The sequence below is a fragment of the Biomphalaria glabrata genome, chromosome 14 (assembly GCF_947242115.1).
Source record: "Biomphalaria glabrata chromosome 14, xgBioGlab47.1, whole genome shotgun sequence".
In the NCBI taxonomy this organism is placed as follows: Eukaryota; Metazoa; Mollusca; class Gastropoda; family Planorbidae; genus Biomphalaria; species Biomphalaria glabrata.
In genome coordinates this window covers 13495500-13515104 of record NC_074724.1, presented here as the reverse complement: position 1 = coordinate 13515104, position 19605 = coordinate 13495500, and the positions used below count along the sequence as shown (strand labels likewise).

Genomic DNA, 19605 nt, shown 5'->3' with positions numbered 1-19605 from the left:
CCTCCGTATGGCAAGAGCTCGCTTACAGGAGGAGTGTTTGTGTAAGGATTGCTCGATATCCCCAGTATCGAAACTGCTTATTGGGAAGCGCGTTCCTCTACTACCTCACAGGGGACGGGCTAGATAGAGCCTAGCTCGTGGACACCAACCAGTCCGCCCGACGCAGCTCGCTAAGGCCGCGCCAGTCAGTCCAGTCTTTGCCCAAGGAGAAACCCACGAATCAGCCGAGTCCCAGGAGAACCTGACCAACCCTCAAGTTGGTGTCCAGCGCTATCCGCTTTTCGGAGAACCCGAGGGTCTCTTACTCACCGTTGCCCCGGGGCCCCACAGGGGGGAGGGGCTGGACATAACCCCTTTGAGTTCCTTTTACACTTGCCGGCTGCTAATTCATCAGCGGCAAGCAACCAGTACCCTTGGCCACTCCCTGAGAGCGGAGTGTTCACGCGGCGACCACGATTAGGTGGTACTGGAAAGCCGCGGTTTTCTGGCACCAGATTTCCTGCTTACTGCTCAATCAGACTCCTTGTTCCTGGATTCATGTAATTCCTGTTTCTATTTTCCTGCACCTGTTCCTATTCCTTTTTTTTTTTTGGCATTCCTGCAACTGAATCTATCCTTAACTCCTTAAACTTGAAGAAGGAACCGCTACCATCTTAAGTCGATTCATCAACCCCCACAACCTGGCAATTCATCCACCGTCACAACCTGGCTATTCATCAGCCCCCACAGCCTGGCTATTCATCAGCCCCCACAGCCTGGCTATTCATCAGCCCCCACAGCCTGGCTATTCATCCACTGTCACAGCCTGGCTATTCATCAACCCTCTTAGCCTGGCTATTCATTAGCCCCCACAGCCTGGCTATTAATCAGCCTCCATCCCCACAGCCTGGCTATTCATCAGCCCCCACAGCCTGACTATTCATCAGTCCCCACAGCCTGGCTATTCATCAGTCCCCACAGCCAGGCTATTCATCAGCCCCCCACAGCCTGGCTATTCATCAGGCCCCACAGCCTGACTATTCATCAGTCCCCACAGCCTGGCTATTCATCAGCCCCCACAGCCAGGCTATTAATCAGCCCCCCACAGCCTGACTATTCATCAGCCCCCACAGCCTGGCTATTCATCAGTCCCCACAGCATGGCTATTCATCAGCCCCCACAGCCTGGCTATTCATCAGCCCCCACAGCCGGCTATTCATCAGTCCCCACAGCCTAGCTATTCATCAGTCCCCACAGCCTGGCTATTCATCAGTCCCCACAGCCTGGCTATTCATCAGTCCCCACAGCCTGGCTATTCATCAGTCCCCACAGCCTGGCTATTCATCAGTCTCCACAGCCTGGCTATTCATCAGCCCCCACAGCCTGGCTATTCATCGCTTCGCCTCTACTGCGTTCCTTCACTACGAGGACATACCACAGCGGCTGGGACATTCTGATTTCAATAGGAGTTATCAGCTCGAGCTGACACCTCCCAACGCAGACACTCACGCTGACCGGAAGATTCTACACCACCAAGGCAGATGGTTAAGCTTCTGTGTGGACTACAGCTAAACGCAGGATTAATATTGCTACGTTTATAAACAACTTGTACCACCAGCTGTCAGTACGATGATTTGATTATCTCATTTATATTTACTTATAGATAGATAACTTTAGGATTTATAATTAGGTCATTTACGCCATTGTAATCTCTTCCCCCTTTTATCTTTTATTACATTAAACATTTGGATCTTGTTAACTAAAGGGACTCTATTCTCTATTCTATGCTACCAATATGTTCTGCTTCCCAACCTGTAATACGTGCTGGTCAATGGTGTCGTTAGAAACCCTTAGACCAGTGGTTTTCAATCGTTTTTGGCCTAACGCCCCCTTTTCGTATTTTTTCTTTAAAAATTCGCCAGAGCCCCCTCGCCCGGTAAGAAATACACTTATAAAGAAGCGTGAGAAGGCAAATTTGAACAAAATGTCATTTATTTATTATTTTTTATGCTGTCAACAACACTTATACCGCATGGGAGACGACCGCATACCAAAGGCGATCTTCTTTGGCGAGCTTAGAGAAGGAAGGGCGTTACAACTAGGCAAACCCAGTTGCGACCTTGATATTTTCCCAAATTTCGTGCTCTAGTTATGTGAAACACTGCACTCAGTCTTAATCTTCGGAATCGAAGGCATTGCCATTATTATCATTATATCATTAAATCCTAAGAAAAACCCTCTTTTAAATTATTGAATATTAGGGCCAACGGTCTTTTAGGTTTAATTGTAAATTTAGTTTTATTTTTAATATAAACATTATTATTGCTGAATTATTGCTGAATTCAGTACAAAATGAAATTAAGCTAATGGGAACCTTGTGTCCCCTGCAGTCTGACAATATTAGAAATTTCAAGCTTTAAATGAGCCAAAGCAAGGCTAGATCTAGGTTAACCAGGTATGTTAATGGAAAAACTAACAAGTAATTCCATTTCCGACCACAGTTTTGAAATTTCACAGGAACATTTACGTTCTGCCCTATCTCTGTGGTGTCTCTTAGGTTAACATTCTTTTTACTGAAGACATCATTTTGTAAATCTATTTTTTCCTGCAACACAATTTGGACATCAGTAACAGATGTTTAATAATTGTCAATTACAGTTAATTTGTTTCATTTATTTCATCCTAGAAGCGAATTGTCATTTCTTCATAGAGCATTGTAAGGGGAATTACATAGTAAAATGTTTGTTTTACATGTTTCGGATGTTCCTTCAGAGTTGAAGATAGTTTACTTCCTAGTCCAAACCTCCCGCAGGACGACGGGGGATGGGAGCGGGCAGGGTTTGAACCCTCGACCGTCGATAAATCCGAACGACAGTCCAGCGCGCAAACCGCACGACCAGGCAGCCATCCATATCCATAGATATCGATGTCCTTAAGTAGTAATTCATTTGTCAACAAATACGTTATGTCAAACTCTTTAAAATAGATTTAATATCTCGATGAAAGAGAAAATGAAAGTCAATTTCTTTCCTTGCAGTCGGAGATTTGTTTCATTCATTTATGTTAGATGCAGTGGCGTAGCTAGAGTATAAGATGCCTGGTGCGGTACCTTATCTTGATGCCCCTCCCCCCCAAAAAAAAAACAAAAAAAAAAACAACTAATTATTAATAACATTGCAAAACATTACTTTTTTTGTTCAAAATAATATGTATTCATTAATCAAATATTGTCAATTAAAAAAAAATTACTTTTACATAAACATACTACAATTGAATTTTACGCGCTTTCTTGCTGGCAAAAGTATCAATAATTTTATCGAAATCAATTTTTTTCACCAGCTCTTGTTCAATGGACAAAATGGCCAAATTCGTGAGTCGTAAATTTGTCAACGTTGATCGCAAGTAATTCTTGATCAGTTTAAGTTTGGAAAAAACTTCTCTCGCATGTAGCGACGCTTACCGCAATAGTAAAAAATATGCAAATCATGATGACGATATTCGGGACTGAATCATCTAGCTGATATTTTTTTTTATAAATTTCAACAGCTCAACAGGTCCTTGTTTTGGAAGTTCGGAGGCTTCTGATGAAACTGTGACAAACCGTTAAAGCCTCTTTCGCTCCAGCAGAAATTCGTTTTTATCAATGTCACTAGGAGCACTATGTAGATTGATTTCGACCCGATGATTTAATAGCTGGGAAGGCGACAAAAATTCATATCTATCTGCTACGTCATGAAGGGAAGTTGCTCGAATCGGGTGATTATTTCTTGAACAATCCTGTCCAAGGTAGAAAAAATTTCCCTTCGTAGCTCTTCTTTGTGTGTAAGTACAGAGTCGTCACTTTTCTCACCAGGCATCTTTTTCTTATGGCCAATTTTTTTGAGGTTCTGTACTGATTCTTAGATCTATACACACGCCTTCGGCAAAGGTAATGCTGACTTCAACGATGTCCTCTCGATTACTACTTTAAAATGTCTCTAATGTTTTTAGTTTGAGTGAGCGGTCTCGTATAGACAATCCTTATTTTTGACGGTAGAATTGCGCATCATTAATTTCAGTTAATACAGGAGCTCAAAATCCAAGATATGTGAGAAAATTAAAAGACTGAATAGCAACTAATAATCCATCTGCTTCATCTCTGCTTGTTAATGTCTCCAAAGTTTCTATAATTTTAGAAAATTTATCCCTAAACAACTTGATGGTTTCTCCTCTGGCTCTCCAGTGGGTCTCAACTAAACGTTTAAGACTAGTTCCGGTTATTTTGATGAGGATATCCCAGCGGTGTGTTGAAGTTGAGAAAAACGAGTGTGAACGGTCCAGTGTACCAAAAAATGTTACCGAATTGACTTCAGCTTCAGCAGCTAGAATTTCTGCTAAATTAAGAGAATGGTTTGAGCAGGCAATGAATAGTGACTTCTAGAATACGTTTTTGGACACCGTAGTTTTGACCTTTCATGACCGCAGCATTATCATAGCCTTGACCCCTGCAGTCCATTATGTCTAAGCCATCCGAACGCAGTTTCTCTAGAATCATCTCAGCGATTCCAGCAGCATGCTTGTCCTCTGTGTCGATGAAGTCAACAAAAGACTCACAAACCTGCACCCCGTCATTATCCATGACAAAGTAACGTAAAATTTGGGAAGTTTGATCCAGCTTTGAGATGTCAGATGTACTGTCAAAAATAATAGAGAAATATTTGGCTTGTTTTACTTGCTGTATGATTTGTTTTTTTAGCGTGATCCCCCAATATCATTTTGTATTTGTGGAGACATGTATGAATTCGGTCTGGAACAAAGCTTAGTTCGAAGCACATGCTCCCTCAAGAGTGGATCGTACTTTGATAGTAATTTTACTAACTCTCCAGGTTTTCGTCTCTTGTATAATCAAATCTTGGGCCTTGTTGTCAATATTGTTCCCTATTCTCAGGCGAGCTTCAAGTTCCCTCCAAGCAAGCGATGACTGAATGTGAGCTCTGCTGGACTCATGTTTTTCTATTTTCGGGGATAACCTCCACCACTCATTGAATCTATCTTTGGATTTAAATGAAGATTTGGTACTTGATCTTGTTGAGAAGAGTATACAGGGGTAGCAAAATAAGGGTTCTTTTTTTTTCGGCGAATAACACATCCACTTTCTAAGAACTTTCTCGCCGTTTGACATTTGCCGGAAAAACCAAGCCTTTGAAAGCTTCCTAGCCTTTCCTTTTGCTGATGTCTATACTTCTCTCTGAATTGACTGTCCATACGCTGAACTGTTTCAGATCCTTCAGTGACAAGGTGTATGCGAATATTATCTGTGATCACATCTGGCCAATCTCCAATTTTTCTGAATTTTTTACACTGTCTGATGGTTCAGTTTCTTCAGTATGAATTTTTGAGGAGTGTACTAAAGACATGCTTGTGTGCTGCCTTTAGTCTCTAGAACCTGCGGTATTGAAGTATTTTCTTCTTTTTCATCATTTAGGATGTCGGCCTCATCATTTCTTTCTGGATTCAATGATAACCGTCTTATCTTGCTTTGTTGCTTTTAATTGTTCAGTTAATTCATATCCAATAACAGCTTGCCTATAGTCGGTGGACTCTGGCAATGATGTGACTTGAAATTGTCTCGATGCTTCTTTAGACTTAAGAAATTTAAGAAACGCACCTCAGTGTGTTCAAAGAAACTGCTTTATGCGGATGACATTGTCCCCTGGTCAACCGGGAAGAAAGCCGACCAAATACAGGCGGCATTACAAGCAGACCTCCAAACCATCTTCTCGTATTGCGACAAATGACAAATTCAGATAAACGTTGCCAAAACGACCTGGTCCCTGTTCAGCCTAGGGATCGACATTCTTAAGGCTCCATTCGAGTTCAACTCGGTGGGCTGCGACTCCAACGTGAAAACACGCCAAAATATCTAGGGGTGACCCTGGATAGAAAGTAGTCAATGTTCCAGCACGTCCAGGAAGTGGAAAGAAAAGCCTCGGAGAAATTAGCGTTACTAAGAAAGCTGGCCAGCACAAAGTGGGTTGCCAAAGCTTACATGCTACGCACATTGTACTTAGGGGCAGTCAGATCACAAATTGAGTACAGCTATACAGTTCAAGTATATGCTAGTAAAGCTGCTCTCGAATCACTCGACCGAGTACAATCACAGGCACTAAGGTTCATTTGTGGCACCTTTCGGACAAGCTAAACAAACGCTGCTGAAATCTTAACAAACGTGGCCCCTTTAAATCTAAGGAGGAAGAGGACGGCACTTACGGCCTACGAGCGCTACAAAAGGGGCGACTCTATTCTACTCACCACAATCTTAGTGCAACAGTGGAGAGAGAGGAACCGCATAAAAATGCGATCGTTTCTCCACATAGCGGCCAATTTGTCTAAATCCGCTGGGCTCTCCACTGATAGAATTCCTATTAGAAGAATTAGTATTTGCCCTCAGTGGAGGAGATTGTCGGCCCCACAAATAAACATGTCCCTTATAGGGCAAGAGGGAGCCACCAAGAGGCGATTAACGCCTGCCATACTCCAAAACTTGGCATCAGCTACACTAAAGTCCTACCCATCAGATGCCATTTTCTGCTATACCGATGGAACGGTAATGACGGACCCCGATAGATCTGGGTATGGGGCCCTTATAGTCTACCCAGACCGGACAGAACCAGAGATGCCGATTTCTCTGGCTGAGCTTAAAAGGGTTGAGAGGCGCCAGCTAGACTAGTTAGTCTTGAGCACTGTTCATAATTTTTTTACGTTACAGTATTACAATTAACTAGTTTGGTTAAAATAAAACTCGTAGAAAACAAAGATTAGCTTATTTAAAAATATTGACATTACAATAGAATTATTTCCAAAATTAAACTATAAAGAATCATAAAGAAATGAATAAACTATTACAATTGTTTAGAGCTAGAGTTTAGAAATATATTTGTAAACTCAATATATAGATTAAACCAATGAACTAAACAATGAAGTAAAAAAGGTTGGCCTATCTTCTTCTTCTTCTTTATATTACAGAGCATTGATCAGTGCAGTAACAACATGTACTGTGTGTCCGAAATAAATCTAGTAAATTAGATTCAAACTGTTCTATAACTTACATTGTATGGAAGAAATAGTCAAGGAGATGAAACAAAATAGCAACATGACTAGTTTATAAATCGTTAGTTCATGTTTAAATACAGTAGTTTAAGTTTGTTCGTGTCCATACAATTAGTAGCTTTTACTGAAACGCTCAGGGAAATAGGAAATTAATACACGCTGGGGGAATTTTGGTGCCCCTCTCCACTTTGTGCCCGGTGCGGCCCGCACCACCCGCACATTGGTAGCTACGCCACTGGTTAGATGCCTACCATGTAAAACAATTTTTTAAGCCTGCTTAAGTCATCACCAACCGTTAAATCTTCCCGTTTTTAAAAAAAAAAAAAATCCAAATTAGTATTTAAGAGCTTAGCAAAACGAGCAATAGCAACTTCCTTTCGAAATCTAGCGAACTTCAGTTTACAATAAGAGTTTAACATTTGTTTCACAAAACTCTAGAAAGATGAGCTTATTTTCGGGATTGGCTTATATGTTATTTACAATTTTTATAATTAGATTCAAATAGAAATGAAATTGCGGTCTAAAATTGCCTGTGTATCATATGTTAGATAGCTAGTTTAGTTAGTTGGGCTACGCACTTTAATGTACTGACAGAGGAACTGTTAGATAGCTAGTTTAGTTAGTTGGGCTACGCACTTTAATGTACTGACAGAGGAACTGTTAGATAGCTACTTTAGTTAGTTGGGTTACGCACTTTAATGTACTGACAGTGAACGGATATTTTAGAATGACGACATAAACTTTGGGGTTAGAGGTTAAGATTGACGTTTAGGGTTAGGGGATAACATCGTTCTATAGTGACAGACTAGACTGTTGCCCATTCTGTATAAACGTTTGTTTGAAGTTCACCTTGAGTCAACTTGGTCATTTGAGTCTGTGTTCCTGTTAGTACCTTATCTATATTTGTGACGGTGTGCATGAAGAGCTCGCAGATTGAAAATACATCATACAAGGTACGCACACACTTAGTCTTCATACTCATTTTAGAAATACTTCAGTTACATCTGATTACACATGCATCCGTTACACATAACAAGGTGAATAGTAGATAGATCTGTTCTTAATTCTATAAAACTTATGAAACCATTGTTGCATCCAACCACTGATGGTTCCTATAAGTCGTCATAAGCTACATAACTAGACAATTTCAAAATAATATTTCATCATTAACCCCAAAAAAGTCTTTTGGTGTCACACATGAGTTTTAAAAATTTAAATTAAAATTTTTATCAATTTTCAAACAATATCATAAGACTAAGAGGTCACTAAAACATATCCTGCTTTGCTGTTGTTTTTTTAAATATTTTTGAATAGTAAATGTTTCATAATTGTTCATGAATATTCTTAAATTATTTTTGGATATTGCTATATATTCGTGAAGCCAACTTGGTTTCATAACCGCATCTGAAAATGCCGTCATTCAAAGTAGAACATTGGAATACTTTTTATTTAATGGCAATTCACTAAAACTATTGAAAATACTCCTTTACATACCAGTGAATTTTCGTAACAACACTTTGTCAATGTTTTTTTTTTTAAAGTTAAATTATTTTATTTGAATGTTAGCTTTAACGTTGTTTTTTAAAATTACCATTTACATATCAATACATCAACATATGTAGTTGAAATAAACTATAATCTCAAAGGCGTATTACCTGGTTTGTTTATCAAATCATGTATATTTACACGCATAAGATCTAAGGACAATAGTAACCCTCCGATTACAGCAACGGAGTAAGAATTTAAAAATAGAAAATGGGAATCCCGAACTCAATTTCTAATGTTGTTTCTGTTCTTAAATTAGAAGCAAGCTAGACATAATTTGTCTATCTTTAGTTTGCCATCTTTAATTTTGAAGAATTTTTTTTATTTGTTTTGTTTCAGTGCACCTTTAGTTTCTTCTCCGCCCCTTTGGCTCCCAGCGCCCCACAATTTCACGAAAACGCCCCCCAGGGGGCCGATAGCGCCCCCGTTGAAGACCACTGCACTAGACCTAACGTCATCCAAATAAACTATTTTAATAATTGATTTTAATTACATGCACACCCACAAACCCCCGCCAGATGCGCATGACAATGGGGATTTTTCCCAGCGGTCCATGACACATGTAACAATAGCAGCACCATTGGGACATTTTAATCTGTTAATTCCGAATAATTATATTATAAAAATTAAAAAATAATTATCTTTGGTTAAATACTGTAAATGAGTAGTTTTATAGGGATTTTAAAAAAATATTTAATTTTTAAAAATATAAAAAAAGGAAAGATGACTTACCCAAAGAGCAATCTTTGATGTCAGTACCACCAACTTCCCTAGTTGTTGTGTTCATAGGGCATTTTATACATTGCTGATTTCCAGTAAAGTCTTTATAGGTTCCATTTAGGCAAACAGAGCAGGAAATGTTATCTCTTAAAAACAATCCTTTTTCACAATGTACTGTTTAGCATATAAATAAAATAAAAAATATTCTTTAACAGTGCATATAATAAACACGTTTTTTTTATGTGGTAACTATTTAAATGTTAGTTGAAGAGTCATTAAGAATAGTCAATAGGAAAGAGATTTGTTCTCTCCTTGTGCCTCAAGTTAATAAGACTTGTCTTCCATTCCGAAGGATATGAGGAATGCAGTATTTCCAGTGACTACGGAGTCCCAGCTGCAACCTACATATTTTGCCACATCCATATGGACATAACCATTGTCCAACATGTTTGACTTAGGTTTTCTTTCGCCATCTAAGTCTGTCTTCGGAAGCAGAATTTCCTTATGTCTCAAAAGTGTATCCCGCTGTCTTTGTAAGTGACCTCCATCGTGCTGAAGTCGGCTGTAACCTGTTGCTCTCTTCAATGTCAGTTAAAGCGCGTTGGCGCTTACGCATTTCCTAGGGGCACCCGTGTTACCTCGACTATCTTTCAGCGCACCAAAAAAAGAGACTACTTTGACATACATACGTCCTCCATAAGGGATACGTGCTGTCTGAAGCTAGATGGTCATGTTTTTACACCCGTTTTTTTTTTCTGGGACTATAACTCCTTGTGCCCAGTCCTTTTGCCCGCTGAAGCCATTATGAGCACATAAAAAACATTTGCAAGTACAAACTCTACTATATGAAAATAAAACATTTTTTGCTAATAAGTTAAAAATAAAAAGATTAACTATTATATTCTTCTCTCATTTTATATGATTTGTGTGTATAACATTTGTTTCCTTTTAAGTTAACTTAAAAGTTAAAACTGCTTCGGAAGCAAATACTAGAAAAAGTTATACCTTAAGCTAGGAACAATTTTAAAGAAAGTAATAGTCCAGTATCTGACAAGGCATTTAGTGATCGTTAGGAAAATCTTAGAGATTTCATTAATATAACATGATAGCGTAGTGACATTCTAAAGACTTAGGCACATCATTATGACAGGGTAGAGACATTTAAAAGACCACATAAAACAGAAATGGAAAATTGGTTTGAGTGCTGGGACAAGTCCCAAAAAGCCTGTGGAGTCTGAGAGCGCATGAGGGCCCCGACCGCACTTCCCCCGTGGTGGAGGCTGTCCAGGCATATAGCACAGTGCAGGACAAGTCACTGTCCTGTTGGCTAATATTTCTTAACGCTATGACCACATTTTGATTCACAGTGTCCCCGGTGCAGTAAAGAAGAAGAAACCGTGTCCCATATTCTGTTTGACTGCTCCCAGACCTGCTGATCTCCGTCTCGACAGGTCTGGGAAACCAAAAATTCTCGACCTTTATGGTGACATGTATGCACTACGCAAGAAAGCAGGTTTCTGTCCAGGGCTTTTGCAAAAGAGGATTGGAGGCACTTAAGCCCTCACTGAAATGGAGTTTGATGATGATGATGATGAATAGACCACATAGAGACCTCATAATGACAGCGTAATGGTATCCTAGAGATGTCTGAACTAATGCTCCAAGACATACAAAACCACCATCTTTCTTTAAATTAATTGCAAGGGCAAGGCAATGATGGTTTTCCAATAGCAGCTTTCTGGCATTGTTTCAACAAAACAACCACTTATGTTCACTGTGCTAAACAGTACTTAATTATGGTCTACAATGATTCTATCAGCTGTGTTCAGGAAGTTGTTTAAGAATGTCTTTTAGTCAATGTACCGATACGTACAAACTTCTCTATTTTTTTTGACACACACACACAAAAAGTGTCATATTGGGGAGAGGGGGAGGGTAGGGGCCCAACATTATATTCTTGAGCCCCGGGCCCACGGGTACCTTGTTACCCGGGTATATCGATAAATTTAAATATATATATATATCTATATTATAAAGTAGAATGTGAGGGGTATGTATGTATGTATGGATGGATGGATGCTACTTATAGACATCAAAACCGCTTGAGCAATCTTGATAAAACTAGACAGGAATGTTCCTTGGGTACCAACTTAGTCCGTAGTGTATGTATTGTAGCCCTAAAACAAACTTAAGACCCTCAAAAAAAATAAAGTTGTCCGACTCTATTACAGCTATAGTATTTTATGGATCTAGGCCATGTCTACAATGTTGACATGAGAAAAGATAGAAAGGATTTAGACCTAGATCTAATTTTAAGAAATACACTTTGCGCAGAAAGTTTTTTACTTTGACACATGAAAATACAAAAGAAGATCCATTGATTTCATTATATAATAAAATTAACCTTCAATTTTGTGTTTCAAAAGCATTTTTTACATAAATTAGTTCCTGATATCTGTGACTACAGATTTCCTGACGAACATTCTTTCATTAGACAATACCGTAATGAATCGCGTACTAAAAATTAATTCGTTTAATTGTTTACTTTATAATCCCATCCCTAGATCTAAAACTCTAATTCAACTCTAAGATGATAAAACTTTTCTTCGCACAGATAGTTTTATACTTTAACACATAAACATATTAATTAAAGTCCATTCATTTCATATTTTGATCAAATAAACATTCAAATTTGGTTTTCTAAAGCTACATTCGTTTACGAAAGCTGCGAAGCCGAGTTGAGATAGGCCTAGATCTATATTCATTCATGAATCGCGTACTAAAAATTATTTCGTTTAATTGTTTACTTTATAATCCCATCCCTATATCTAAAACTCTAATCCAACTCTAAGATGATAGAACTTCTCTTCGCACAGATAGTTTTATACTTTAACACATAAATATATTAATTAAAGTCCAGTCATTTCATATTTTGATCAAATAAACATTCAAATTTGGTTTTCTAAAGCTACATTCGTTTACGACAGCTGCGAAGCCGAGTTGAGATAGGCCTAGATCTATATTCATTCATGAATCGCGTACTAAAAATTATTTCGTTTAATTGTTCACTTTATAATCCCATTTATTTAACAAAGCTATCGCTCTTTTCGTTTTTAATAGATAAGAATGTATCGACTTTGGGTAAACCATTTTCGCAAAACTAATTTTATTTTCGTAGCGAAACTGAAATAACGTGAAAGGATCATTAGCTACGTTTAACATACATCTAAATCCAATCCACTAGATTATTCAAAAGAAATGTTTTAATAAAAAACCAATGGTTACACATTAACACATCTCTCTACTGAGTCTATTCCTAGGCCTAGGTCTAAAACTCTTATTGAACTCTAAGATGATAAAACTTCTATTCGCAAAGATAGTTTTGTGCTTTAACACATAAATATACTAATTATTGTCCATTCATTTCATATTTTAATCAAATTAACATTCAAATTTGTTTTTCTAAAGCATTTTAATACATTCGTTCGCTGTTCGCTAAAGCTGCGTAGCCGTGTTGAGATAGGCCTATATTCATTCATGAAAAAAGGTCACGCATGCACAGCACAGAATGAACTCTATAAAAGCCAATGTTTAACTCTAGATTAGTGTAGATTTAGATCTATGTCTACCTCAATATATACTTTATACTTTATACACATGAAAATACAAAATTTAGTCTATTCATCTCAAATTTTAATCAAATATATGTAGGCCTACAAGCAAATGTTTTAATTTGAAAAAAAAAAAAAAAAAAAAGATTTAAGCCTATTAGCTATTTTGATTTGATAGCATTATTCACACTATTTTTACATTGACACATTCGCTTTACTTATTACATTATTATTTCGTTTAATTGCTTACAAAACACTCTCAGTGACTATATCGAAAGTAATGCGCAAATAAAGACCCGCGGGTCGCGGGTAACATATGTCTAGTATATTATAAAATTTGATAACCTTTAATTTACCTTCCGAAACATTGCAATTGTTTAAAGTATCTATAATAGATTGTTCCAGATGTTAGTATATATATAGGAGAGAAAAAGAGAATTCTAGATAAATCTAATACCGGTAATTAAATATTTGGAATGGTCTCATATATAAACTTAGTTGTACCATAGCCTTTTAGAGATATTTTTATACCATATTGTTGTGTTAGGAAGTTGTTTTCCTAAAAAAGCGAAACATAATATTAACAATAATTAGACTTTAAAACGTTTAACTAGAAAGTTAAATGTAGGACGTAATCATCTTCTTTTTTGAAGAAACGTCTGTAAAAGATAAGATAAGATAAGTCATTTTACATTAATTTGTTGTAAGTTTAAAATACGGAACAATCGGATATCGATAATTAAACTATAGTGACTTATTGTTCAAGAATATATGAGTAATGTAAGTCATTCATGCTATTTCAAATAATCATTTGACAAAATTTATTTTTTTATAAAACAACTTCCCGAACAACTTCTTAGTTCTTCATATTTCATAGGAAGAAAATTACATGTAAAATAAAATACAAAAGCAAACAAACATTCGTTGGCATTGATTTGTTTTTCACAAAAACATCCGGAACAATCTATTATAGATACTTAAACTATTGCAATGTTTTAGAAGGAACATTAAAGCTTAATCAGATTTTCAAAAGCGTTTAGTGTTGTTGTTTTTTTTTTTTAAAAACGTGACGGACAGACCGACCAACAGACAATACGCATAAAAATAAGCGCTTTTATCCTGATGGGGGCACAAAACAAAAAATATATACACTCTGATTATTTAATTTTTTTTAATGGAATTAGTTTAGCACCATATCATGCCGCGGCGATACGCTACTGCATGAAAGTCGATGCTTAGAAAGTCCATTTTAAAAAAATGTGTGTGATATTTACATTCGAAGTGCATTCCTAGCCTTTATAAACAAACGTAAATGTTTTCTTTTAATTTTAGCAGCTAGTCGACCAGAAAAAACGTCTTTAACTAATGTTTATATTTGTTGTAAACATTTCTTGTACATTTTATAAATATATTTGACTTAGTGATACTGAAAATACACAGACAGTTGTTATTCTTCGTTATCAAGTGGTAACAAAGCATACTTAAACTGCATTGTGCGATGTTGGTGCTTCCAAATGACGGAGTTGTTGTGTTCCCAGGACAAGGTGTGCATGGCATGTTTCCAGCTTCACCTTTGTAAGTACCGTTCGGACATATGGAACAAACGATAGTGTCAGGTGAATAAAATCCTGGTTCACAGAAGGCTGTATTAATATGGTAGAAATATTTATATATATAAAATTGTCAACGTAAAATAAATTACAGAATTAGTGCTAAAATATAAAAATAAATGTTTGAAAAACAAACAAACATGTTACAGGTAAAACATAAGACTAAATGCAATTCATGTTCCAGCTATTTAGGAGACTAGCGTATTTTTTTTGAACAGATAACCATATTTCTTTTTTACATATATGAACTGGCAGCTTAAGTATGTAGGGGTCACTCTGCTTGACAAAGGTTCTCATAGAACAATGGTCATCGTACTAATGTATGTGTGTAATTAGACCAACATGTAGATCGCTCGAAAAATTGTCTTAGAAGGAACTGGCCACAGGCTCGTCAATTTCCGTCGAGCCTAAAGATCAGGTCTCCGACCGTAAGGAGACCACAAAAAGTAGGTAAAAGTTGAGCCGAGTACGGCTCGGTACGTTCAGTACGGCTCTTTACGGCCAAGTACAGGGATGTGCAGCCATTGTAAATCTACTTGTGTACACTAAAAAAAAAAAAATAACAACTTTATTTTGTCAAGTAAATGAAGTTATATGAGATTCTAATGTTAGTTCTTAAAAATCTGTGAATTAATTTGATGTGTGTTTACAAGTAGATTGATCGATTCACAGACCTATACATTATATATATATAGAGTTTTATGTACGTAAACTCTTTTTTAGGCTCTAAGTGGAATCAATCGTTTCTGTCTTAGAAATGTAATGATCTTTAGTTTTCAAAGTTTATAAAATAATGCAAAATCATTTCTCGGATATTCACGCAAATATATGAAACAAAGCCATTTCCTGTTTGTTTCCATTGAGATAATATTTTTAAAATTCTAGATGGAAATAATTCATTTTGATTTAAATCATCTTATATACATTTAAATAGATTGATTACCTAGATCTTTCTAGATTATGTATCTAATAATCACAAAATAATATTTATGAGACGAGAGTACTTTCACTTTATATGTTAAATACTAGATCTAGACTTAAAAATTAAATTATGTTACATAGGTTAGGATTGAAAAAAAAAAGACTTCTTATTAGTATACGAATCAACGCCTTGATCCAACTATCTAAAAAATGATCATGACATTTTTTATAGTGTCAAAAAATCTCCATGTCCAGTCTAGATATAGTATATATAAGTCTATGATATTATATATATATATATATATATATATATATATATATATATATATATATATATATATATATATATATATATATATATATATATTGTTATAAACCTGGTGGTGGCACAGATGGGGGTAGTGGTGTGTGTGTAGTCAGCCGACGCAAATCGCCCCAGGCCAGCGCTAGACGAGCGGTCAAGCGTGACGAGTTACGACTGTCAGCCGAGTCGAGCGTCAACAGGACAGTTCGGGAAGGATCGCCGACGTGAACAAAGCTCAGGAGCGACACGAGAGTTATAGTCATCTGACCACCTAGAAACGTCGAGGGGCGTTCTGTCCGGTTCGAGAAGGCCAGTAGGGACCCTATATAAGAGCGGAGGTGTCGCAGTCAAGACGGTCGAGAAAAGAGGCTCAATACAGCAAGGTTCAGAAAGGAGGTTCACGGCAGGGGTTCAGAGCCCGGTTCACTACAGTCCGGTCGACTATAGCACAGTTCAGCGGTGTGGTTCTGTACGGAGCATTACGACGGTTCAGTGCGGAGTACTGTCAAGTACAGTTGAGACGGCTGGCGTCTTGATCTTGGTCTGCGATCAAGTCTGACACAACGAGCCTAGTGTGTGAAGTCAGTCCTGAACTGTTGAACCCAGTGCAAGCCCGGAACGAGACGGAGAGGCCATTGCAAGAGTTGATACTGCGGAACGGTGTTATCGGAGAGATATTTGTACAGTGTACGTGTAGCCAATTGTACAGTATTGGCTGTTATTTATTCAACTATTAAAGTGTTACGTTACTTTGGAGCCCTGAGTTGTCAAGTTCTTTAAGTTGGTGGTGTAAGGTGCAGTTTGCAGAGAGCCTGGATAGTGAGATTCGTAACAACTGGTGTCAGAAGTGGGATCGGATCGGAATCGGATTGGATCGGATCTACTATGGCTCGTCTGAAACTGCTGTACGAACTTGAATTTAGAGAACTGAAGCAAGAACTCCGTGATCGAGATCTGAAAACGAGCGGAAATAAAGAAACCTTACAAGCACGCCTCCGAGATGACATTTTGGAAGAAAAAGAAGATCCGGACACATATCTTTTTGAAGTCGAACCTAACTTGCTGGAACAGATCAATTCCAAGCTAGATGCCATGAACACCAAGATAGCCGCTATGAACCAACGCATACCTGCTGTGGAGGAGAGAATCATCAACTCAGACGTTCGTTCAGATGCTAAAACCAGAGAGAGGAGCCTTGGTGGTGATCACGAGGACCCATTGAAACCTGACGAAGCCGTTGAGAGACATATGCAAGTCGAGAGATACCAGCCAGGTCCGAACCTAACAGACGTTGGTCCAGCTGCCAAGACTAGAGAGGAAAGTCCTGATGGTGGTAAAGAGAATCCAAGGCAGTCTGACGTTGACGTTGATGGACATTTGAAAGACGAATGTCATCGACAGGGTCTGAACCCAACAAGCGATTGGCCCGATACTGAGACGAGAGAGAGAGGTCCTGATGGTGGTGAAAAAAGCCCAATGGAGCCTGAAGCCGAAGACAAGGGACCTTTGCACGAGGAGTGTTACCAACCGGCCCCAGGAGCATGCCCTCCAGACAAGGCTGAAGATGATGACCTGTCCCACAATTCCCCGCCCTGTGGATTTGAAGCCCATCCCAGTCCTTCTTCTCAAAGCCCTAGGAAGCCACCTCTTTTGCCAACGATCTTGGTATCCCCAGCCCTTACATCCTATACCTCTCTATGTGTCAAGTGGCTGTCCTCAGTACCGACCGACAAGAGAGCGATGCAACCACAACGTCACTTTAACAAGAGGACGATCAACTGGATGAAAACAAGAAGGCGGTGTTTGCGTAGTCCAACGTGCATGGTGATTCTACCAAGAAATAACTGCAGCGATGAAGCTTCACAGCCAATGTCATGAGGTTGATTCTGTCCGGGACGGACAGATCTAAGGAGGGGGCAGTGTTATAAACCTGGTGGTGGCAGAGATGGGGGTAGTGGTGTGTGTGTAGTCAGCCGACGCAAATCGCCCCAGGCCAGCGCTAGACGAGCGGTCAAGCGTGACGAGTTACGACTGTCAGCCGAGTCGAGCGTCAACAGGACAGTTCGGGAAGGATCGCCGACGTGAACAAATCTCAGGAGCGTCACGAGAGTTATAGTCATCTGACCACCTAGAAACGTCGAGGGGCGTTCTGTCCGGTTCGAAAAGGCCAGTAGGGACCCTATATAAGAGCGGAGGTGTCGCAGTCAAGACGGTCGAGAAAAGGGGCTCAATACAGCAAGGTTCAGAAAGGAGGTTCACGGCAGGGGTTCAGAGCCCGGTTCACTACAGTCCGGTCGACTATAGCACAGTTCAGCGGTGTGGTTCTGTACGGAGCATTACGACGGTTCAGTGCGGAGTACTGTCAAGTACAGTTGAGACGGCTGGCGTCTTGATCTTTGTCTGCGATCGAGTCCGACACAACGAGCCTAGTGTGTGAAGTCAGTCCTGAACTGTTGAACCCAGTGCAAGCCCGGAACGAGACGGAGAGGCCAGTGCAAGAGTTGATACTGCGGAACGGTGTTATCGGAGAGATATTTGTACAGTGTACGTGTAGCCAATTGTACAGTATTGGCTGTTATTTATTCAACTATTAAAGTGTTACGTTACTTTGGAGCCCTGAGTTGTCAAGTTCTTTAAGTTGGTGGTGTAAGGTGCAGTTTGCAGAGAGCCTGGATAGTGAGATTCGTAACAACTGGTGTCAGAAGTGGGATCGGATCGGAATCGGATTGGATCGGATCTACTATGGCTCGTCTGAAACTGCTGTACGAACTTGAATTTAGAGAACTGAAGCAAGAACTCCGTGATCGAGATCTGAAAACGAGCGGAAATAAAGAAACCTTACAAGCACGCCTCCGAGATGACATTTTGGAAGAAAAAGAAGATCCGGACACATATCTTTTTGAAGTCGAACCTAACTTGCTGGAACAGACGGACGGACAGTCAGACAGACCACACCTTTCGGGGGCAGCTAATAAAAAAAAAGCAAGTTTAGCAATGTATCTCATACTTACTAAGAGAACAGCTAGACATAGATTGGGAACCTTTTCCAGGTGTTTTTTTATGTTCAGGGCACTTTTTACACGGACTGTTTCCTTTATCGATTTTGTAGGAACCAAAATCACATTCAGAGCATTTATCATCCTTTTTTTCATACCCTGGGCCACAGTAAACTGAAAATTTTAATTGTTGCGAATTAACATTTGTTCTTCTTTAAAATTTGTATTTTACATAAAGAGAAAAATTGCAATTTATATATCCGACCAGTTTTTAAAACACCACTATTGAAGTCGACACTTTTGGTGTGGAACCTTTTGGCTGGACAAATGGTGGGCCGAGACTAGGTGGACTTGATTTATGTAAACAGCTCTCACGATTTTCTTAAACATTAGAAAGTTGGTGTATATTTTTTGGAAAATAATGTCTAGTTTGTTTACAAAACTGGGAACTATTTTTAATTTGCGCGTTTCAATTTTTTGAAGTATAAAAAAAAAACAAGAAAAAAGACTTGTATAAATAGGTTAGATCAGTCCCATGTAATGAAATTTTTAACAGTTCTAGACCTATTAGAAATATTTTATACAAGTTCTGTTTTGCCTTATTTCATGCTTTTAACCTACTCAATACGCTGCGATCCTATCACTTAACTGAATCAATTGGACAAATGAGTGGCTGGGAAGAAAGAAAATGGATATTTGGATGAATTTTACCCCTAATCGCTTTTAAAAGCGTTTATTTAAAAAAATCTAGCAAATGTTGAAAAGTCTGTCTGTTTGGGAAGTGCCCTATCAGCCAAAGCCAACCCAGATGACGAGGTAGACTTTCGTGT

The 19605-nt window shown here is 38.6% G+C and overlaps 1 protein-coding gene across 3 annotated transcripts in view; it reads right to left on the bottom strand.

Moving 5' to 3' along the window:
- LOC129922783 (sushi, von Willebrand factor type A, EGF and pentraxin domain-containing protein 1-like) overlaps nucleotides 1-19605 on the bottom strand; it is an 85512-nt gene that overhangs the window by 40140 nt on the left and 25767 nt on the right. For all 3 annotated transcript variants that reach the window (XM_056009987.1, XM_056009986.1, XM_056009988.1), the window contains 3 exons: nucleotides 18791-18949; nucleotides 14426-14587; nucleotides 9346-9507 (listed from right to left, as the gene is read on the bottom strand). In XM_056009987.1, coding sequence (XP_055865962.1) covers nucleotides 9346-9507; nucleotides 14426-14587; nucleotides 18791-18949 — 483 coding nt within the window. The remainder of the gene's footprint in view (nucleotides 1-9345; nucleotides 9508-14425; nucleotides 14588-18790; nucleotides 18950-19605) is intronic.